This window comes from Lepidochelys olivacea, assembly GCF_965140295.1.
Source record: "Lepidochelys olivacea isolate rLepOli2 genome assembly, chromosome: 1".
In the NCBI taxonomy this organism is placed as follows: Eukaryota; Metazoa; Chordata; order Testudines; family Cheloniidae; genus Lepidochelys; species Lepidochelys olivacea.
The window spans coordinates 304,146,786-304,170,552 of record NC_140411.1 but is presented as its reverse complement, the minus strand read 5'-3'; the positions used below and the strand labels follow the sequence as shown (position 1 = coordinate 304,170,552).

At 42.0% G+C, this 23,767-nt stretch overlaps 1 protein-coding gene across 1 annotated transcript in view; it reads left to right on the top strand.

Moving 5' to 3' along the window:
• The first annotated feature begins 487 nt into the window (after positions 1 to 487).
• SAMTOR (S-adenosylmethionine sensor upstream of mTORC1) overlaps positions 488 to 23,767 on the top strand; it is a 63,675-nt gene continuing 40,395 nt past the window's right edge. The window contains exons 1-2 of the mRNA XM_084647773.1: positions 488 to 708; positions 21,067 to 21,208. Coding sequence (XP_084503899.1) covers positions 570 to 708; positions 21,067 to 21,208 — 281 coding nt within the window. The 5' untranslated portion in view covers positions 488 to 569. The remainder of the gene's footprint in view (positions 709 to 21,066; positions 21,209 to 23,767) is intronic.

Here is a 23,767-nt window from a genome sequence, read left to right as displayed (position 1 = left end):
TGGAAGCTTATATTCATAACTCTGCTGGCCACTAAAAAATAATGGACTGAATAGAGACATCGGATTTATGGCTTATTACAACAATCTGTAGCCCATTAACTCCCCCTTTTTGTCCTATGACTGCAAAGGTGTTAATGGGCCACTTCACCTTGAACCATCCCATACAACACGTGCTACCAATCTAGTCCACCTTGCATTTGGCTGTGACCTCGGAGTACCTGGCCCAGACCTGAAGAAGAGCTCTGTGTGGCTCAGAAACTTGCCTCTCTCACCAACAGAAGTTGGTCCAATACAAAATATTATCTCACCCACCATGTCTCTCTAACGTCCTGGGCCGCACACCACTACACTGCAGACAAGGCTGGCCTCAGGCAGCTCCGCCTCCGGCCCTGGCTTGTGAGTGCCCCCGCGCTGTCAATGACTGAGGACTACACTTCCCAGCAGGCAGGGCGGGACATCACATGACCACGCATGCCCAGTGCTTGCTCTGACCTGCCGTAGAGACAGAGCGGAGCACTCTCGCCTCCCGGCCGGGCTGCGCACGGAGGAGGAGGAGCCGCGGTAACACCATGGAGCCCGAGCCGCGGCCCGGGGTCGCCGCCGCTGCCGTGGCCCAGCCCCCGGAACAGGAGAGGAAGCTGGAGCAGGAGAAGCTCTCCGGGGTGGTGAAGAGCGTCCACCGACGGCTGCGCAGGAAGTACCGGGAAGGTAAATGCCGGGGCACGGCTGGGCCCGCCCCCCGCCCCGAGCCCCTCGGCGGCCGCGGGTGGGCGGTTAGAGCTGCCCGTGGGGCCCAAGCAGCCGCCGCCTGCACGGGGCCCGGGGGAAGGGGAGCGGAGCCGGGCCGGGGAGCCACCCCTGCACGGAGCCCAGTCTTGGGGAGCTCCGTCTAGGTTTAGCAGTTGGGGCCTGGAAGGGGGTGTGTGTGGGGGGGGGGGGGAGCTAGATCCTTCTCCAATGCGGGGGCCCGGGTCTCGGTTTCATGCCTCTTTTCGTGGCGGGCCCCCCCCCCCAATAAACACGGGGGCGGGGAGCTGCAGCCTTTGCATGCAGCTGTAGGCGCTGCTCAGAGGCTGGAGCGTTGTGTTTGTGCACCTCCGTGCCCAGGGTACTTCATCCTGCAGAGCCCCGCTCGGCTGCCCGTTGGGCTGCTCACGGCTGGCAAAGTGTCCCTTTGTCCTGCGGCCTGTCGTGTCTCCTCTCTCTCCTCCTCCTCCTCCCCCTCACAAAGCTGCTTTTCCTGGCCGAGGAGTGCTCAAATTTCTGAGCTTCTTCCTTGGGATGTGCAGACAATAGGAGTCCTATGGCAACTTCCACTTTCTCTGTGTGTGTGTGTATATGTATATATATATAATGTATATATGTGTGTGTGTATATATTCTTACTATATGTTCCATTCTGTGTATCCAATGAAGTGGGCTGTAGCCCACGAAAGCTTGTGCTCTAATAAATTTGTTAGCCTCTAAGGTGCCACAAGTACTCCTGTTCTTTTTATGGATAAATGATACCCTGTGATGTAAAAACAGACTTAATTTATATCAATAACCAAGTGCATTATAACCTGTCTAATCTGCATATCCTCAGTCCCACTCATCCTAAGACTTAATAGCTGATGTTGTAGTGAGCTCCTCCAACAAACTTTTACATTATGAAGTATATTATCTCACCTGACCGGTAGCCCTGGACATATGATCCAGGAGGTCATTGGTAAGAATGCTTGCTTTACCCTCCTCCATGAGAGTCTCAAATGTGTGCACGCTGTTGTGTGGGATTGGGATAGCAGAAGCACCCCAGAAATTAGACATACCAGTTTGAAGATTTAAAATATGGCAAACTGTAAAGTTGAGATTAATAGATCTTCATATCAAAAAGGACTATTATCCTCTAGTCTGACCTCCTGCAAAACAGAGGCCATACTATTTCATCCAATAATCCGTGCATCAGGGCCATAATTTCTGATTGAGCTACAGTATATATCTTTTACAAAAATATTCATGGAATGGAAACTGTTCTTGTAATAATTAATAATAATAATAATAAATACTTAGCTCTTGTATAGCATTTTTAATTGTTAAGTCTCAAAATGCTTTACATTTCAAACTAGTTCCTGCCTCTTAGTCCGTGGCTGCTTGAAGGCCATCTTGCTGCAGAACTGATACTATGCTGCTCTGTGTGGAGTCTCCCCAAATTCTAAGAACACATGTTTCTTCTGCCTCCTAGCCCAAATTTGCATGTGATTTGGTCTTAGCTATCCACTGGATAGATCTGTCAGCTCTTTCATGCTGGAGACCAAGGAGCCTTGGTTACTCCAGCCCTTCTGGGCATGTCTACACCACATCTGGGAGTGAGCCTCTCTGTCTGGGTCTACAGAGTAAAAATAGCTGTGTGAATGTTGCTTTGACATTGAGGCTCAGGCTGGCACTCGGGCTCTCAAGCCCACACCTATTCCCCTCAGTCTTGAAAGCCCAAGCTCCAGTCCAAGCTACAGTGTCTACAGCTATTTTTAGTACACTAGCATGAGCCCCATTACCGTAAGTCTGTCAACTGGGGTTGGGAAGCTCATTCCCAGATACAGTGTAGGCATACGCATAGTGGCCACATAAGCTTGAAAGGATTTCTCTCATCTTCCAGGCTGAGGAACCATTACCAACACATACAGCTGAGCTGCTCAAATTGTGTTCTGTTGCCAGGACTTGTGCTTTTGGCAGTTCACACTTTTCTGTTATTTCAGCCTGTCTGCAGATTCAGAAAGACAATGCTGGGTCACACTTAGGGCTTTTCTACACAGAAATGTCATGGGGAAGTTCGTGTAAAATAGCTAGGTTGTGAATTTTAAGTGCAATAGTTATTTGGCACTGACTCCCTGTGTGGACACTCTTATTCTGCACTATAAGTGCCTTTTTGTGGATTAGGTTGATCCATTCAGCACTAGCTATTCTGCAGTAATTATTCTGGGCCTTTTCCCTTGTGTGGAAAAGCCCTTAGCTAGCATTTTTAATTGTCATAAAATGAATTTTTTTATGAAAGCTTAAATTCTGCAGAAATCGGGGTAAGCCTGCCTCTGCCCTGGAAAAGATTCTTGCTTGCCACTGGCAAGTGAATATGTAGGGAATAATTTACTGGTACTAATACTGGTGGTCTTATTCAGAATGCACAGTTATTTGATTTTTTTCCTCATGTACTGCATCTTGCACATTACTGAGAACTTCAGGGTCTTGTATTTTGGGGTGGGAGTGGGGAATAACAAAACTGTTCAACAAATCATACTTCTACAGCATGGAGTTTTCTACCCATTATAATCTAATCAGTTGTAATCCTCATGAGTTACTAGCTATCAGTAGTACTGATTCAGTACTATTAATTATTTCAACTTCAATGTGAAAAACTATCTTCTGTTCAGTTATCTTCTCCACTGCAACTAACCTTCCAAAAACATGCTTGGGAATCTCCCTCTCTAGAGTTTAACATCTTATTGAACTTACAGTACCTGAAAATGCTTGCTTTCAGAATTCTGTATTGCCTTCTTAATATGCATTTTGTGTATATGCATTTTTCTGTATATTTTTGTATGAAATCCAAAATGGCAGCTTACTAAAGAAGCAAAAGGCTGGCATACTACCAAATAAATGAAGCATTTCAGTTGTCATGTAAGTGTGGAACATTCAGAAAACAAGGCAAAAGTTAAATCCTTAAACATGTACATCCAACAGGTAGACAAGGCAGTTCACCCAGCTGCCTTTATGCAGGTAATAATGAAGGTGCTGATCTTTTTGATAAAGGCATTAAGATCTAAGAGTGACTAGGCTTTTTTTCTGTATTTTTTTTACTTCCATTTGTCAAGCCTTGTTCTGTAAAGCTAATTTCCATCTCATCTGAATGGTATCTAGCAAGCCACACCAAAGTTGCTGTTTCATGGACTTTCCAACAGTACTTGACTTTTAATATATGAAATCACAAGTGGCGCTGTTCTATGTGTAGTTAACTACCACTGAAAAAGGGAGCATGCTCAACTTCCTCAGAGAGAACTGTATAATTACTTGACATAATACAGGTGATTCTCAGAGAATGCACTTTTATACTGTCCTTGCCATTTTAATAGTTACTTTGTTCTGAGAAAAGTATTGAATTAGTACCTTTCTCAAGGTGTTTAGATGAAATTTTTTGCAGTTATACAGACTTATTTCTAATAAGCAGATTTCAGTGCTGATGTGACTGAGACCATTACTGGAATTACTGACTATTGGGTGAATTTAAAAGGCAAGTTCATGCCTTACCTGACTTGCTTACAGCTGGCATCACTGACCTCACTTTGATTTATTGTCCACCACTTTCTTTTTTTAAAGAATGAGTCAGTGTAAAAATGACATTGGCATGCTTTAATACTACAGGCTAATGCGGGTCTCAACCAGTTGTAAAAGTTTGTGTTTAAATGTGAAAGCAATGTTTGTTTTAATGTGCAGTTCCTAGTTAAAATATAATCTTGTCTAATAGGATGAACGTAACTGAAGAAAGGCTCATTTAACAACAGGTCGTCCGGAGAGCCAGGCAGTTCTTTCAGAAGTTGATACTGTTCTATGAAGTCACTTTCCTCAAAGTTGCATCTTGGCTTATTTCCATGTTTTCTAGGCTTCTCCCATCTTCAACAGCACTGTTGCATGTTAGATCACCCACATTTTGGCTATTTTATTTGTAATGTGACTAACCTCTAGGATGATTTACCATATTAGTTCTAATTTATTTAATTCTCTTTGTGGCAACATGTCAACCTCTCATTACCTAACTCATGTGTTAAAACCTGTCACTTTAATCTGGAAATGAGACTGGAAACCATGGTGGTTTCTCTTCTGTAGCTCTGAAACGCTCACCACAAAAAATGCATTTTAATTTTATTTCCAGATCATTACTTTGCATCTCTTCACCAGTACTTCCCTTTTCTGTTTTCAGGGCATGGTCAATCTGACCCACTTCTAGTGCAAGTGTTGGGTTTGCCTTTGGCTTTTAGTTGGTAAATGAGAGGGAAATGTTGTTTGCAGAAAAATGGATAAGCAAAAATGGTTATAGTCTGCTTTGTGATTTATACTACCCTGCATCCCTGTCCACACATCTGTGAACCATATTTTCTGATTCATTATTAAACAAAGCTTAAAATAGCTTCAGTCTAAAATGACTTTAATATTAGATAGTATCTTATTTAAAATTCTCTTTTTAACAGTTGTTACATGGTTGAATCCTATCAACAGTAGTTAAACACTTCAACCAAATTATCCTAAATTCTTAATAAACTATTTTTATGCACTTCTGCACAGTGACTTCTGCACAGTGTAGACAGTTTTTCTGAAGTTATTAAATGAAAGGGCTGATAGATGAAATCTCCTTCTTCTGAAACATCAGAGATGGCTATGGCTGGAGATGGGATGAGGAGGGCTAGGGCTTTGAGGTGGCACCAAGCATTTTCTGCCAGGTGCTTGGCTGGCTGGTTCTTGCTCATGTGCTCAAGACCTGCCCGTTAACCTTTATGGGATCAGAAAGGAATTTTCCCTATAGATCAAATTGGCAGTGACCTGGATTGGTGAGATATTCGCTGCCTTCTGCAGTGTGTGGGTTGGATCACTTGCCAGGATTATCTGAGTTTATCTCACTTAATCATTTTCCTGACATTGCAGGGGCTTCGGGCACTGGTTCATCTCAGTCCCTCCAGTTCTTGCCTGTGACACGTAATAGTCTAGTCTATGGGTTGTGATACTTTGGTCTAATTTTGGTTGTTGGATTTAGTGTACAGGTGCTGGATGATGATGGTGACCTGTGAAATACAGGAGGTGAGACTACCTGATCAGGCCGCTGTCTCTAAGAAAATCTAATAAACTTCTAACATGTTTTCTCCCACACAAAAAAGGAAAAATAAAATTAGATACAAAACACTTGCTTTCAAAAAGCAATATAAATAAAATAGAAAATGAGGAATGAACTTTATATATGCATAAACTTCAGTTATTTTATAACTTCATTTTGTATTAATGTAATCTTGTCCGTAAACTCTATTTCTGTTCCCCATCTGAACTGTTTATCTTAGATCAGTGGTTCTCAACCTTTCTAGACTACTGTATCCATTTCAGGAGTCTGATTAGTCTTGCGTACCGCAAGTTTCACCTCACTTAAAAAACTACTTGATTATAAAAGGAGTAATTGTGGCACCTTAGAGACTAAGAAATTTATTTGAGCATAAGCTTTCGTGAGCTACAGCTCACTTCATCGGATGCATTCAGTGGAAAATACAGTGGGGAGATTTATATATGCACAGAACATGAAACCATGGGTGTTACCATATACACTGTAACCAGAGTGATCACTTAAGGTGAGCTATTACCAGCAGGAGAGTGGGGGAAGGGGGGAGAACCTTTTGTAGTGATAATCAAGGTGGGCCATTTCCAGCAGTTGACAAGAATGTCTCAGGAACAGTGGGGGGTGGGGGTGGGGAATAAACATGGGGAAATAGTTTTACTTTGTGTAATGACCCATCCACTCCCAGTCTTTAGTCAAGCCTAAGTTAATTGTATCCAGTTTGCAAATTAATTCCAATTCAGCAGTCTCTCGTTGGAGTCTGTTGTTGATGTTTTTTTGTTGAAGAATTGCAACTTTTAGGTCTGTAATTGAGTGACCAAAGAGACTGAAGTGTTCTCCGACTGGTTTTTGAATGTTATAATTCTTGACGTCTGATTTGTGTCCATTTATTCTTTTACGTAGAGACTGTCCATTTTGACCAATGTACATGGCAGAGGGGCATTGCTGGCACATGATGGCATATATCACATTGGTAGATGTGCAGGTGAACGAGCCTCCTTTTCTTTTTGTGAATACAGACTAACACGGCTGCTACTCTCATACTTGATTATACAATCAAACATAAAAATACAGAAGTGTCATAGTACGCTCTTACTGAAAAATTGCTTACTTTCTTATTTTTACCATATAATTATAAAATACATTGATTGGAATATAAATATTGTACTTACATTTCAGTGTGATACTTGAGCCTGTTTTTCACTTTGAGCCTTGTCTGAAGCCCAAACCCAGGCCGTGGGGCTGAAGCATGTAACTTAGCTTTGTGGGGCCCCCGGTCAGTTGCCCTGCTTGTCACCCCTAATGCCAGCCCTACACTTGTGACCCCCCCCCAAAACCAATCTCTCAACACCCCCCACCCCCGGGTGCTGCAACCCCCAGATGAGTGGCGTATCCCCCCGGAAGACCTCTTAGTACCCCCTGGTTGAGAACCACTGTCTTAGGTCCTCAGAGTAGGAATGTATTTTGTTGTATTCAGGTTTTAATACCATGCTATTCACTGTAGTATCTGAGCACCTTGCAGTAGTGCAGTAAGCAGTGTGCTTACACATCTGTCACATGTTGTTTGTTCGCTCATCCTCTTACCAGAGGGAGAAACATGGAATGGAGTTTCTCGCTATGGTTGGGTGGTGGTTGTTCAATATACCTGTTGCTCTGTGTTTATATTTGAGAAGGCAAGGTCAAAGAAATGCACCTTTCACTTGGAGGTGAAAGTGGTGAGGTTTATGATAGTCCTTAGTTCCTGGGGGAGTTGATTCCATAGTCTTGGACTAACCTGGGGAAGATTCTGTCTTCTTCCCAGATGAGCTTTACTCTTATGATGGAACTCTCAGCAATGCCAGAGGAGCAAAGTTGTTGACCAGCATCTTTATCCTGGACCTTTAAATGGTCTTTTAGGTATCCTGGGCCCAGGCCAGAAAGTGCTTTGAAGATAACAACTAAGACCTTGAACTTGATTCATAATTCTATGGGAAGCCAGCATAGAGAGCAGGGGACAAATGTGATTTGCTTATGATAACCTGTGTTGCTGTGGAGCTGCACTGCAGTATTTTGTATCGGTTAGAGCTTCCTAAGACCTGAAGGTTTCACCCCCAGGTATATTGGATTGCTGTAGTCCAGCTGAAAGATGATAATGGCATGATTAACTAAGGCCAGGTCTTTCTGCCAGAAAGGGATGGTGTCTCCAAGCTAACCAGAAATGGTAAAAAGTGAAATGGAAGCTGCTCCAGGTCAATTAAGACACCTGGGGCCAATTAAGAACTTTCCAGAAGGCAGGGAGAATGCTAGGTTGATTGGGACACCTGAAGCCAATCAGGGGCTGGCTGAAACTAGTTAAAAGCCTCCCAGTTAGTCAGCTGGGTGTGCATGTCAGGAGCTGTGGGCGGAAGTTGCGCTTTTGGAGAGGCTGAGTAGTACACCATATAGGCACAAGGAAGGAGGTCCTGAGGTAAGGGTGAAGTGGAGCTTGAGGAAGTGAGGGCTGCTGTGGGGGAAGTAGCCCAGGGAATTGTACATGTAATGTTTCTAAAAGGTCCGCTACCATAGGGTACTGATACTATTAGGGTCCCTGGGCTGGAGCCCGGAGTAGAGGGTGGGCCCGGTCTACCCCCCCACCTTTGCCCCCTGATTAATCACTGAGACTGGGAGACAACAGAGATGGTGCAAGGAAAGATAACTTCTCCTCACCTCCCTCTCTGGCTTATGATGAAAATGGCTCAGTAGACTGTGACCCTTGTCTCTAGAGAGAGAAGGGTTACGGGCAGGGTCACAGTGAGTCTCTGAGGCTAGCGAAATCTGCCAGGAAACGTGGGATCCACGGAGGGAAGGACAGAGCTTTGTCACTATATATATATATATAAATCTTACTATGTGTCCCATTCTATGCATCCGATGAAGTGGGCTTCAGTTTATCTGTTTTCAGTCACCTGACTTCACAATAAAATAAAAACAAATTTTCCCCATTTTTTTAAAAAGGATTTCTTTTAACAATGTTAAGTCTTTGACAAAGAATATAAAGTGTATATTTTACAATTTAAAAAAAATTACAAACAGGAAGGACGGGTTATGTGTACATGCTAGAATCTCTCCTCTACCCCCCACCCCCCAAAAAACCGACCCAACCAACCAACCAACCAACCACAAAAAAAACAACAAAAACCCAACCGTAACCAAAAATCACTTTTGCAGTGCAGCTCATTCTTTCCCTATCTTCCCAAAAATAACTGTGGGGCAGATCTCTTCTTTAAGTGAATTGTTCCTTTTGTAGCAGTACAATCATGTGAAGCTTCTTGAGTAAGTGTCTTCTGTGCAACATTGTCCATGGGCAAGCAGGTTTTATACATAGTTTAGATGGGAAATTTACAAGTGCCTTACTTCCATCTAAATCCAGTGGAGTTGAGTGCATTTCAAAAACTCCCCATAGATACTCTTTGAAGAATTAAAAAGATATTTGACCATGGTAAAAAAGCAAAACAGGAAATTGCAGTAAAATACTGGGCTGTCTGACTTTCTTTAAAAAGAAAGAAAAATCTCTGTAGAGATCACCAATACCAAAGCCACTTAAATTTTCTATAGTTAACATATAACATCAGTCTAATAAGCATTACAGCTTCTACATTCTTTTAAAAAACTTAGATTTAAATATCATTATAGAGCCAGTGCTATTCATCTTTTTTTTTAAATCTCACACTAGAAAGAGGGAAATAATTGTAGATACCAGCAGTTCCATTTTCAAACAATAATAGTCATCAGATTCAGAAGTTCATTAAGGCTTTAATTTTTTAGTAATGATTTAATGTAAATAAGCCCCAAAATGTGACTGACCTTGCAACAATAAACGTTTGAGAGCTGGAAGGTGCTTTCCTAAGAAACAAGTTGTTTGTTTGTATGTGGTTTGCTTGTACTCCTTTTTTTGGATTTGCAGAAGTTAAATAACAAACTATATTATTGGGTTTCTACCAACCTGAACAGTGGCATTACAGATATAACTGCACAAAAAAGGAAGTGATCAAACAAAAAACCCTCTTTGAAAACGGAGGGAAAGTACATCTGTAACTGTCAAAGTATGTTTGGTAGAGAAATGTATTCTAAATTGAGATTTAAAAAAAGGCACATATCTGTGATTCAAACAATTCTAAAAAATCCCCCATACCTCCTGTTAAAGACTCCAAAAATAGACAACAGGTGGTCATGTGATCCTTTATGTACTTTTCAAGCATTACTTTTAAATAACAAAGTTATTCCAAGACTTGTATTTTTGGTATATTTGTATTGTTTCGTATATAGAATTTCCAAAACTGATATTGCAGGTCGATGCATGATATCAGTAACAAGTGCCGTCATTTGCTTTTGTATTCTTGGGTCTGTACTGTACATTTATTAATGCAGTGTGTGCTGAATATGCTTTGGAGGCCCAGCATAAAGTAGTCTGACTACTCATTAAAATATCTTCCATTTGAGCTTATATAAGTAGTCTATTATGAGACATTATAAACTAGAATTTGCATCGGCCTTGGATAACATAAACTGTGCAAAGTTTTTAGAATTGCTCTAGTAGTAGCAGAGCTACTGTATGTAAGGATGTAAATAGCAATTTAAAAAGTTGACCAGTTAAACAATTAAAATTATATTTAATCGTTTAACTGTACCGCGGTAGCTCCGGTGGGCCTGGCACGGCTCAGGCTGGGGTCACTCTGGCTGGGCCTAGGCGCGCACTCCGACCGCTGGGGTTAATGGGTTACCGGTTAACCTTTTACATCTCTAATTGTATGTTTAAAGAACTGTTATACTGAAGTTTTTGCTCTTCTTTCTATGAAGATCAAATTAAAAATAAATAAAATATTACGTCAAATTTAAGTGAGGGAGTTAACTAATGTGGTCATATCAGCTATGAATTTTCTTCTGAAATTTATGGGATAACTTACTGCATAGCCTCAAAAGAGTTTTGTGTTGACAGACAGAGGAATGTATAGCTAAATGAAAGTTTGCTTATATTTCGTTGTCACTATTAGCGGTGTCATCCTTTTTTCAGATTAGATCACAAAATGCAAGTTAAAGTTTGTAAAGCAAATTCTTATTTCACTTATGAAAAATAATCAATATCTAATTACCCTTACTTTTCATGTAAATAATTCTTAAATTATATTCCGTTTTGGACAAATATAAAATTAGACAAACTAGTCTTGCAAAATAGTTTGAGCTCCATTGAAATAGGAAGTATGTTGTGTGAGAAGAAGGCAGATGATTAGTAAACTTCTAGAATTTTGAACATGCTGAATGTTTTAAGTGGAATAAGATAGTGGGTAGCATTCCTAATTTAATTAACTTTTTCTCTGCTTAGCCACAGCCACATCTTCAAGTACTGTAGCACCAAGAGGACATACTTTTTGCATAATGCAGCACTGGGTATTTTTCCATCATCGCATATCAGAGTCTTACAGCAGAGAATTGGATAAGTTGTATGTTAAATTTCTCTGATAATGGGGATAGGATGAGAGAGAGTCAATTAGTGGACTATAATGTAAGAATATATTCCATTTTAATAATTGTATAAAATGGTGTTGGTACAGTAGGTGGATGTATCTGAAGTCTAGAGTCTGATTTGATAGTTAAGACAATAATAAAATGGGTTGTCCGCTCAGACTTTAAGAACAGAGTGGAATTTGTCATGTTGAGTTTTTCTAGGAATTTTTTAACCTAACATTGCCCTCGCTCAGTGGTTCCCCACCTTCTTTCATATGCAGACCTCAAAAAAATTTCTACTGAAGGTGTGCGGATCCCTTTGGAAATCTTAGGCATAGCCTGTGGACCTCCAAGAGTCCACGGGCCACAGGTTGAAAACCCCTGTGCTATGGTAATGACAACCTTTCGTGGACCCCTTAGATAGTAGTCTGAGGTCCCCCAGCTGAGAACCACTGCCCTAGTTGACAATGTTTGTTCCCATTTATTGCTGTTCAGCATGTTGTGTAAACTGATATACTATTTCAGTGAGGAACCAGAGGTATTTTTACGAACACTTAAACTGTTCCTTTTGTGGAACACTGAGGCATGTTAAAAATTAGTCTGCTGATTGCAACATATTCTAGTTAAAATCTAAGCAGAACTTTTACAGTATAAATGGGATGTTGCCATAGCTGGGCTTTTGAAATTTGGAATCTCCCAGCAGTGTCATTGTATCCTCGCAACTAATAGATGTTGCTTTCCTTTAAAATGGAAAATTAAAGGGGTGTATCTATAAGCATCTTTGTAGAAACATAAAAACGTTTTTAATGTAGCAGTAGGCAACATGCTATGTTTGAGTTTTCTCTCTGGGACCAGCAAAGATACACAGTTTTAGGAATTTTTTTGCGAAATAGTGAAGAGCAGCAGGGAAAAGCTCACACATTATGTTCTGAATCAGCTTAATTGTCACTTTATATTTCTCAGTGACATTTATGGATTTTTTTAAAAAAATAGATGAGATTCTTGAGGACAGTGCTGCTCCAGATTCTATCCAAATCTTTTTTTTTTACCATTGTTTTACAATGGTTTGCATCCCTTTTACTAAAATTAAAACAAAAGTATAAGCTAGTAACATGACATATAAATTGAAATAAATGTGTACTACCCCAGTCTATAGTTCTGGATTGCCATAGCAGACTCTTAAAAATACTTCCATAAATAAATATTGGCATAGTGTTGATAGAAAGCTATCCTGGCAGCAACATTAATATAACAAAAATTTAATAAACTCCCCTAATAAAACCTTTACCAGAGTTGCCATCCTCAGTTTTGCCCAACTCACATCTTCTTTTATGCACAAAGGAGGTTTACCGTAAGTTAAGAAAATTCTTGGTGTTTTCAAGATTTGAAGTTGACTTTATGTGGATGGTGTAATTATTCAGTGTTTTTTGTTTAAATCTAGAGATTTGCAGGGAATGTATTCTGTTCCATAAAACATGCCTAAAATGGTGAATAAGTAATATATTTCTAGTGAAATAAATCACTAAGTGTGTTTTGGTAATTAAATTGATATTTATTGGTTTTGTTTTGTACTTTTTAAAGGACTTTAAGGCACTCTAAAATTGTTACTGACAACTTCTTACTTTCAATTTCTTTTAAGTTATGTTCCGTGTATACTTCAGACTTTTTGCATTTGAATGATCTGTTTTGTGTTCAATAGATAGGGTAATGTTACAGTGCTGTCTCTAAAAGGTTATTGTCTCAGTATCAGTTTTTACTATCTTTATTTCAAGTTGATTAACTTTTTAGTTTACAGTTTACAACACTTGAACCTTCTGAGAGTAGAACGCCTGATGAAATTTCTTACAACGGGGGTGGGCAAACTTTTTGGCTGAGGGCCACATCTGGGTGGGGAAAATTGCTTGCAGGGCCATGAATGTCGGGCAGAGAGTTGGTGTGGGGGATGGGGTGCGGTGTGCAGGAAGGGGCTCAGGGCAAGGGGTTGGGGCAGAGCAGGGGTGCAGCATGTACAAGGGGGCTCGGGGAAGGGGATTGGGGTGCAGGAGGGGTGTGGGGTGCAGCAGGAGGCTTGGGGGGCTGAGGTGCAGGCAGGGGGCTCAGGGCAGGGAGTTGGGGTGTGGGATGCAGGAGGGGTTCGGGCTCTGGCCAGGCGCCGCTTACCTGGAGCAGCTTTGGGGTGGCAGTGGCACGCACTGGGGTCAGGACAGGCTCCCTGGCCCTGTTCTGGGAACTGGCCGGCACCACGTCTCTGTCGCCCCTGGAGGAGGGGTTGGGGCAAAGAGCACCACATGCTGCACTTGCCTGTGGGTACCTCCTCTGAAGCTCCCATTGGCTGCAGTTCCCCATTCCTGGCCAATGGGAGCTTCGGGGGTGTCCAGGTTCCTTCCCCACTCTGAACTCTAGGGTACAGATGTGGGGACCCGCATGAAGACCCCCTAAGCTTATTTTTACTAGCTTAGGTTAAAACTTTCCCAAGGCACAAATTTCATCTTGTCCTTGAACAGTATGCTGCCACCAAGTGATTTAGACAAAGAACAGGGAAATGACCACTTGGAGTTCCTAATTCCCCAAAATATCCTTTCCTGTGGAGGCTTGAGAATAAACAAGACGAGCACAAACCAGCGTTGGATTTTTAAAACCCCAAAAACCCGATCAGATTCTTAAAAAACAGAACTTTATTAGAAGAACAAAAACAGATAAGAGAACAACTCTGTAAGATCAGAATGGAAGATAATCTTACAGGAAGTCAGATTCAAAACATTGAGAATCCCTCTAGACAAAACCTTAAGTTACAAAAAGACACAAGAACAGGAATACACATTTCCTCCAGCAAAGCGAATTTCACAAGCCAAAACAATTTTCTAGCTAGATTACTTACTAACTGTACGGGAGTTGGAGGGCTTGCATCCTTGATCTGTTCCCCACAAAGGTATCACACAGATAGACAAAAGCCTTCCCCCCCCCCCTCCAGATTTGAAAGTATCTTGTCCCCTCATTGGTCATTTTGGGTCAGGTGCCAGCCAGGTTACCTGAGCTTCTTAACCCTTTACAGGTAAAATGACTTTGCCTCTGGCCAGGAGGGATTTTATAGCACTGTATACAGAAAGGTGGTTACCCTTCCCTTTATATTTATGACAGGGGGAGGTACCCACAGGCAGAAGCAGTGCCCCGCCCCAGGAGCCACAGGGATGTGGTGCTGGCCGCTTCTGGGAGCGGGGTGGGTGTGGCAAATCTGCGAGCTGGATCCAAAAACCTGAGGGGCCGAATCCGGCCCGCAGGCCGTAGTTTGCCCATGAACAAGGCTTATATGGACGGAGAGCATAGTCTGGGGAATGCATTTTAGCTAGATACATGGGATTGGACTTCTGCATCATATCCAAGAATATACTGCTGTAAGGAATCTCTCCTGGATCATCAGTTGTATTTGCATTCAGTGACAGAATTGCAAGGACAGGTAAACAAGTAACTGCTTAAAGAATTAATCTTCCAGGACATACAGAACTAGAAAAATGTTATTTTTAACAACCCTGGAGAGAGGGAACCAAACAGAAACACAATTTTTTCTTTTAAAGTAGAGCTGCTGCAGGGACCTGAAAGGCTTGTAAAACTCATGTTATGAGCGGTCGTTATAAATCAGAGTCTCCCGGGTCTGACACTTACATGAGTGATATCTTTTATGAGAGGAATGGGGTATAGAACAGCTTTTTTTTTTTTTTTTTAAATGCAATCCATGCTCAAATAGGATTCAAATTGCATGGGAGGGGAGAGATGGAGACAACACTCACATCTGTACATGACACCCTATGATGAAATTAAGGAATCCCTACAGTAAAGATGAACTGGAGGCAATGATTTTCTGAAGTGCAGAGTTTAATATAAGGGACATGAGAAAATATTATTCAAGGAAGCCCCCTGGACCAGTCCACACAAGAGATCCACTTCCTGAACACTATGGTGCTAATAAGTGATGGTCACATAAACACCACCCTACACCGGAAACCTACAGACTGCTATGCCTATCTGTATGCCTCCAGCTTTCATCCAGACCACACCACACGATCCATTGTCTACAGCCAAGCTCTAAGGTACAACCGCATTTGCTCCAACCCCTCAGACAGAGACAAACACCTACAAGACCTCTATCAAGCATTCTTAAAGCTACAATACCCACCTGCTGAAGTGAAGAAACAGATTGACAGAGCCAGAAGAGTACCCAGAAGTCACCTACTACAGGACAGGCCCAACAAAGAAAATAACAGAACGCCACTAGCCATCACCTTCAGCCCCCAACTAAAACCTCTCCAACACATCATCAAGGATCTACAACTTATCCTGAAGGACAACCCATCTCTCTCACAGATCTTGGGAGACAGGCCAGTCCTTGCTTACAGACAGCCCCCCAACCTGAAGCAAATACTCACCAGCAGCCACACACCACACAACAGAACCACTAACCCAGGAACCTATCCTTGCAACAAAGCCCGTTGCCAACTGTGTCCACATATCTATTCAGGGGACACCATCATAGGGCCTAATCACATCAGCCACACTATCAGAGGCTCGTTCACCTGCACATCTACCAATGTGATATATGCCATCATGTGCCAGCAATGCCCCTCTGTCATGTACATTGGTCATACTGGACAGTCTCTACGTAAAAGAATAAATGGACACAAGTCAGACATCAAGAATTATAACATTCAAAAATCAGTTGGAGAACACTTCAGTCTCTTTGGTCACTCAATTACAGACCTAAAAGTTGCAATTCTTCAACAAAAAAACATCAACAACAGACTCCAACGAGAGACTGCTGAATTGGAATTAATTTGCAAACTGGATACAATTAACTTAGGCTTGACTAAAGACTGGGAGTGGATGGGTCATTACACAAAGTAAAACTATTTCCCCATGTTTATTCCCCCCCCCCCCCCCGCTGTTCCTGAGACATTCTTGTCAACTGCTGGAAATGGCCCACCTTGATTATCACTACAAAAGGTTCTCCCCCCTTCCCCCACTTTCCTGCTGGTAATAGCTCACCTTAAGTGATCACTCTGGTTACAGTGTATATGGTAACACCCATGGTTTCATGTTCTGTGTATATATAAATCTCCCCACTGTATTTTCCACTGAATGCATCCGATGAAGTGAGCTGTAGCTCACGAAAGCTTATGCTCAAATAAATTTCTTAGTCTCTAAGGTGCCACAATTACTCCTTTTATAATCAAGTAGTTTTTTAAGTGAGGTGAAACTTGCGGTACGCAAGACTAATCAGACTCCTGAAATGGATACAGTAGTCTAGAAAGGTTGAGAACCACTGATCTAAGATAAACAGTTCAGATGGGGAACAGAAATAGAGTTTACGGACAAGATTACATTAATACAAAATGAAGTTATAAAATAACTGAAGTTTATGCATATATAAAGTTCATTCCTCATTTTCTATTTTATTTATATTGCTTTTTGAAAGCAAGTGTTTTGTATCTAATTTTATTTTTCCTTTTTTGTGTGGGAGAAAACATGTTAGAAGTTTATTAGATTTTCTTAGAGACAGCGGCCTGATCAGGTAGTCTCACCTCCTGTATTTCACAGGTCACCATCATCATCCAGCACCTGTACACTAAATCCAACAACCAAAATTAGACCAAAGTATCACAACCCATAGACTAGACTATTACGTGTCACAGGCAAGAACTGGAGGGACTGAGATGAACCAGTGCCCGAAGCCCCTGCAATGTCAGGAAAATGATTAAGTGAGATGTTCCAGAATAACCTAGAATTAAATCAGGAATTCTTACATAAAATCAGAAGTTTCAGAATAGCAGCCGTGTTAGTCTGTATCTGCAAAAAGAAAAGGAGTACTTGTGGCACCTTAGAGACTAAGAAATTTATTTGAGCATAAGTTTTCGTGAGCTACAGCTCACTTGATTGAATGCATTCAGTGGAAAATACAGTGGGGAGATTTATATACACACAGAACATGAAACAATGGGTGTTACCATACACACTGTAATGAGAGTGATCAGGTAAGGTGAGCTATTACCAGCAGGAGAGCCGGGAGGGGACGGGACACCTTTTGTAGTAATAATCAAGGTGGGCCATTTCCAGCAGTTGACAAGAATGTCTCAGGAACAGTGGGGGGGGGGGGGGATTGTTGTTGAAGAATTGTCAGGGTAGAGCTCATCTTGACTCTGCTTACACAAGGAAGCCCAGTCCCTGGAGCAGCAGGAGGGCTCCCGGGGCAGGTGAAAGTGGTTAGGCTAGTCCTGCTTTGACAGCCCCAAGAAATGGTGGCAGCAACAGCAATTTCACAGACCCAGCTGCCTTGAGCCAGCCACTTAAAGGAAACCACAAACACAGCTCAGTCTTCCTCTGATGCTGCCTAATTTATTCCATTTGAATTCATTCTACATCTACTCTAGACAAGTGTTGTTTTTTCGGGTGAGGGAGAAAGTGAAAGGATCACCAATAAAAGAGTAGGTGAGGGCTCAGAGTTGGGAAAGGGTTTGAAGAGGCATCATTACAATGTTGGGGGCAGGGGTGGGGGAATGCCTAGGGTTAAAACCTTAAAATATGGGAAAAAAGAGGTTTGACAAGGCTAACTAGTCAGAAAAATAATGGCAGTTAGGAATGTGATCAGAAGACAGTGATGAGTGATAATGGTAGAGAGTAAAATTGAGTGTAGTACCACAAAGCTAACTCGTCTTCTATTTGTAATCTTTTTTTCCTTGTATTCCCTTATTTTTTTTTAATCTTGACTCATCTTGTTGTCCTGTTTCTACTTAGACTGTAAGCATTTCAGGGCAGGAACTGTCTTTCTTGTGTTTGTGCGTAAAGTGTCTAACATACTTCTGAATGCTCTGTAAACAAATAATAAACTAGAGCAACTAATCAAAGCACCAGGAATTTTTAGATAAGCTTCGTCCAGGAGTCTTGTATTTATCATGAGGGGCTTATTAACAGGAGCCCAACTTAGCAAGATTCAGAGTATTGTGGTGAAACAGTTGCAAGACCGCAGTTAAGGTTGTGTTAGAATTTATTAACTACCAAGTTTATTTATATCCAAGTTTGGACTCATCAGTGGTTGGTATTTCTTAAATTGGTTTTGCATAGCCACAAACATGCTTCATTAACCAGGAGAGAGAAATTACAGGAGTTGTATTAGTGTCTTACCAGACAGTGGAGGGTAAAGAAATCTAGGCTATGGCTACACTACAGCATAAGTTGACATAAATGAGGTCACTCATAGGTTTGAATTAGCCAGCCCCCTGCGCTACATAACTTATGCTGACTTAAGCGCCGGTGTGGACAGCGTTTTGTGTCAGCGGGAGAGCTTCTCCCACCGACGTAGTTTACGAGGGCTGGAGTAATTAAGCTGATGGGGAGCTCGCTCCCATCAGTTTAGAGCGGCTACACCTGGGATGGCCAACCTGAGCCTGAGAAGGAGCCAGAATTTACCAATGTACGTTGCCAAAGAGCCACAGTAATACGTCAGCAGCTCCCCCACCCCGTTCCCAGGGTCCCCCACCCACTGGCAGCTCCGCCGATCAGTGCTGCCTCCTCCCGATTAGCTGTTTCGTGGTGTGCAGGAGGCTCGGGGTGGGGAGGAGGAGCAAGGGCACTGCAGGCTCAGAGGAGGGTGCAGGGCCTGTGGTAGAACCAGGGATTGAGCAGCGAATATCCCCCAGCACACTGGAAAGTTGGCGCCTGTAGCTCCAGAGGCAGTGCCTGTACAAGGAGCCCCGTATTAACTTCTGAAGAGCCACATGTGGCTCCAGAGCCACAGGTTGGCCACCCCTGGGCTACACTAAAGAGCTTGCTGCACCACTGTAAGCTCTCTAGTGTAGCCATAGCCTTACACAGTTTCTCGTTCTATCCTCCAGTGTCTGTTCAGTCCTATGTTGGTACTGCATGAAATGCCTTTTCCAAGGAAACCCAGCAGGAGGAACAGAGGTTGTACCAAAAATCGGGAGTGCTTCTGTGTCTCATCCTACTCAGGCATGCTCTCAGGCTGATGTCTGTACCTGCTGATGTCTTTTATTGCCAACTACACAATTTAACACACACGCACCTCTTAATTCAGTGCTTTTGGGAAATAATGAGAATGAAAGGTGCCATATATATGCTTTTGAGTGTTCTGATCAGCCAGCCAATTTACTAATTGGGGCAGAGTGACTTTCCTGCCGTGTACTAGTCACGAAGCAGACAGACAAATCTGTGGTAGAGCTTTTTTTTGTTTGTCCTGTTTCCCCAGTCTCTCTGTTGGATTTAGACTGTATGTGGTCTGCTTCTTGGCCTTACGGCATGAATGCCATCTCATATGAGAGAATGCAAATGCCAGAGTGGAAATATGCCTTATTCTGTTGATATCTGCATTTTATGCCTTCTGAAATCTTTCCAAGGAAAGGAAATTGGCTTAATATCCCTGAACCACACTTGGACAGGCAGTCTGAGTAAACAAGGAGCTAAGCTGCTTACCTTAGATTTCTAAGTTATGCAAGTTAGCAAATTTTTGTATAGTAACTCCTCACTTAACGTTGTAGATATGTTCCTGAAAAATGCAACTTTATGCAAAACAATGTTAAGCAAATCCAATTTCCCCCCATAAAAAATAATGTAAATGGGGGGGTTAGGTTCCAGGGAATTTTTTTTGCTCGACAAGACACCTTATACACATATACAGTACAAGTTTTAAACAATTTTAAACAAACAGTTTAATACTGTACACAGCAATGACGATTGTGAAGCTTGGTTGAGATGGTGGAGTAAGAGGGTGGAATATTTCCCAGGGAATGCCTTGCTGCTAAATGATGAACTAGCACTCAGCTGAGCCCTCAAGGGTTAATATGCTATTGTTAATGTAGCCTCACACTCTACAAGGCAGCATGGACTGAGGGAGGAAACACAATAGATTCAGGGCAGTAGCTGTAAACACTTCCCTGCAAAAACTGAACATGATGATGATCCCACGCTATCCAGCTGGAGCAATGCAGAAAGCCTCCTCCTGACAGCAATGCAGAAAGCTCCCGGGAGCAGCTCCAAGGCAGAGAGCAGGTCAGGAGCAGCAGGGCAGTGGGGGGAGGGCCAACCAAACTGCTGCTGGGCAGCTGCCGAGCCACATACCTTACAGGGAATTTAGGGGAGCTGATTGGGGAGAGTGGGCTGCCAGCCCCCTGGTTCTAATCCCCGTGAGGAGGGGCTGCTCTTCCAGAGAATCCTGCAATCAATGGACAAAGCAGGCAGCTGCCAAACGACAGTATAAGGGAGCATTGCACAACTTTGAACAAGCATGTTCCCTAATCGATCAGCAATGTAACAATGGAACAACTTTAACTGGGACAATGTTAAGTGAGGAGTTACTGTATACCCACACCTGCTGCAATCAGAGGCCAAATGGGGGAGGGAAAGCAATGGTAATGCTTTGCCCCCTCATGATGCCAAAATAAATTGCTATTCAAGGTAGATTATGCAGTTCTTCTAATCATCCCTCTTCCTTGTGGGCTTTGATTAGCAGTAAATAGCTAAGCATCTTGACATGTAAGTTGTCATAAGTAGATTTAATACGTTAACGCTTCTATTGATATGAATGGGAGCAATTTTGTTATATTTTTAGGGTGCCTTTTAGACTTAGGGAGATACCACTGCATCAATTTATGCTTGGCTCACGCTTTAAATGTCTTCTTCACAATCTTTAGACCTAGATGCTACTTTCTGGTGACAAACATTAAACACGTATATTATTCTGCTAACACTGTTTTTGTTTTTGTTTAGTGGGAGACTTTGACAAGATCTGGCGTGAGCACTGTGAGGATGAGGAAACTCTTTGTGAATATGCTGTGGCAATGAAAAACCTTGCAGATAATCACTGGACAAAATCTTGTGAAGGGGAAGGTCGAATTGAATGGTGTTGCAGGTAAATCTTTGTGTGGTTTAACAAGATAGGATTGTAAACTCTGTCTGAAACTGGCAATCTGAGTCTTCAGTGCAGAGCATATTCTTGCTTTCCGTACTTATATCCAACACTCATGTTTTAATGTGTGGTTATTTTTAAGTAAACACATTTCCCATTATTCTATCTCACTATTCTTAGAATTTTAGCATGTGATGTTCTGAATTTTGATCTTTAAATCCAGATTAAAGCATTCCCAACTAGGTTTAGCAAAACTTTAATGTGTTGAAACTGTTAGCAGCTAAACTTGTTATAAAGAACATGATTAGTACTTGGTTCTAAATCTAGATTTCTCAAAGTCAGGTAATCCTAGAACTGAAAGGGACCTTGAGAGGTCATCTAGTCCAATCCCCTGCACTCAAGGCAGGACTAAGTATTATCTAGACCATCCCTGACAGGTGTTTGTCCAACCTGCTCTTAAAAACTCCAATGATGGAGATTCCACAACCTCCCTAGGCAGTTTATTCCAGTGCTCAACCACCTGACAGGAAGTTTTTCCTAATGTCCAACCTAAACCACCCTTGCTGCAATTTAAGGCCATTGCCTCTTGTCCTGACCTCCGAGGTTAAGAAGAATAACTTTTCTCCCTCCTCCTTGTAACAACCTTTTATGTACTTGAAAACTGTTGTCATGTCCCCTCTCAGTCTTCTCTTCTCCAGACTAAACAAAACCGAATTTTTTCAGTCTTCCCTCATACGTCATGTTTTCTAGACGTTTAAACATTTTTGTTGCTCTTCTTTGGACTTCCTCCAATTTGTCCACATCTTTCCTGAAATATGGTTCCCAGAACTGGACACAGTACTGCAGTTGAGGCCTAATCAGCATGGAGTAGAGCGGAAGAATTACTTCTTGTGTCTTGCTTACAGTACTCATGCTAATACATCCCAGAATGATGTTTGCTTTTTTTGCAACATCATTGCACTGTTGACTCATATTTACCTTGTGATCCACTATGACCCCAGATAGCTTTCCGCAGTACTCCTTCCTAGGCAGTCATTTTCCATTTTCTATGTCTGCAACTGATTGTTCCTTCCTAAGTGGAGTACTTTGCATTTGTCCTTATTGAATTTCATCCTATTTACTTCAGACCATTTCTCCAGTTTGTCCAGATCATTTTGAATTTTAATCCTATCCTCCAAAGCACTTACAACCCCTCCCAGCTTGGTATTGTCCACAAACTTTATAGGTGTACTGTCTATGCCATTAGCTAAATCATGTATGAAAATATTGAACAGAACCAACCCCTGCGGGACCCCACTCGTTATGCCCTTCCAGCATCACTGTGAACGACTGATGATTACTCTCTGGGAACGGTTTTCCAACCAGTTATGCACCCACCTTATAGAGGCTCCATCTAGGTTGTATTTCCCTAGTTTGTTTATGAGAAGGTCATGCGAGACAGTATCAAAAACCTTACTAAAGTCTAGATCTACCCCATCTACTGCTTTCCTCCCATCTATAAGGCTTGTTACTCTGTCAAAGAAAGCTATCAGGTTGGTTTGGCACGATTTGTTCTTGACAAATGCATGCTGACTGTTTATCACATTATTATCTTCTAGGTGTTTGCAAATTGATTTCGTAATTGTTTACTCCATTATCTTTCCAGGTACAGAAGTTAAGCCGACTGGTCTGTAATTCCCCGGGTTGTCCTTATTTCCCTTTTTATAGATAGGCACTATATTTGCCCTTTTCCAGTCTTCTGGAATGTCTCCTGTCGTCCATGATTTTTCAAAGATGATTGCTAATGGCTCAGATTTCTCCTCAGTCATCAGGCCCTGGTGAATTGAAGACATCTAACTTGTCTAAGTAATTTTTGACTTGTTCTTTCCCTATTTTAGATTCTGATCCTACCTCATTTTCACTGGCATTCACTATGTTAGATGTCCATTCGCCACCAACCTTCTTGGTGAAAACCGAAACAAGTCATTAAGCACCTCTGCCATTTCCACGTTTTCTGTTATTGTCTTTCTCCCCTCATTGAGTAACAGGCCTACTCTGTCCTTGGTCTTCCTCTTGCTTCTAATGTAGAATTGTAGATGTAATTTGTAGAATGTTTTCTTGTTTCCATTTATGTCCCTAGCTAGTTTAATCTTGTTTTGTGCCTTGGCTTTTCTAATTTTGTCCCTACATACTTGTGGTGTTTGTTTATAGTCATCTTTTTGTAATTTGACCGGATTTCCTCATTTTGTAGGACCCTTTTTTGAGGTTTAGATCATTGAAGATCTCCCGGTTAAGCCAGGGTGGTCTCTTGCCATACTTCCTATCTTCCCTACGCAGTGGGATAGTTTGCTCTTGTACCCTTAATAATGTCTCTTTGAAAAACTGCCAACTGTTTTCAATTGGTTTTTGCCTTAGACTTGCTTCCCATGGGATTTTACCGAACAACTCCGAGTTTGCTAAAGTCTGCCTTCTTGAAATCCATTGTCTTTATTGTGCTGTTCTCCCTCCTACCATTTCTTAGAATCATGAACTCTACCATTTCATGATCACTTTCACTCAAGTTGCCTTCCGGTTTCAAATTCT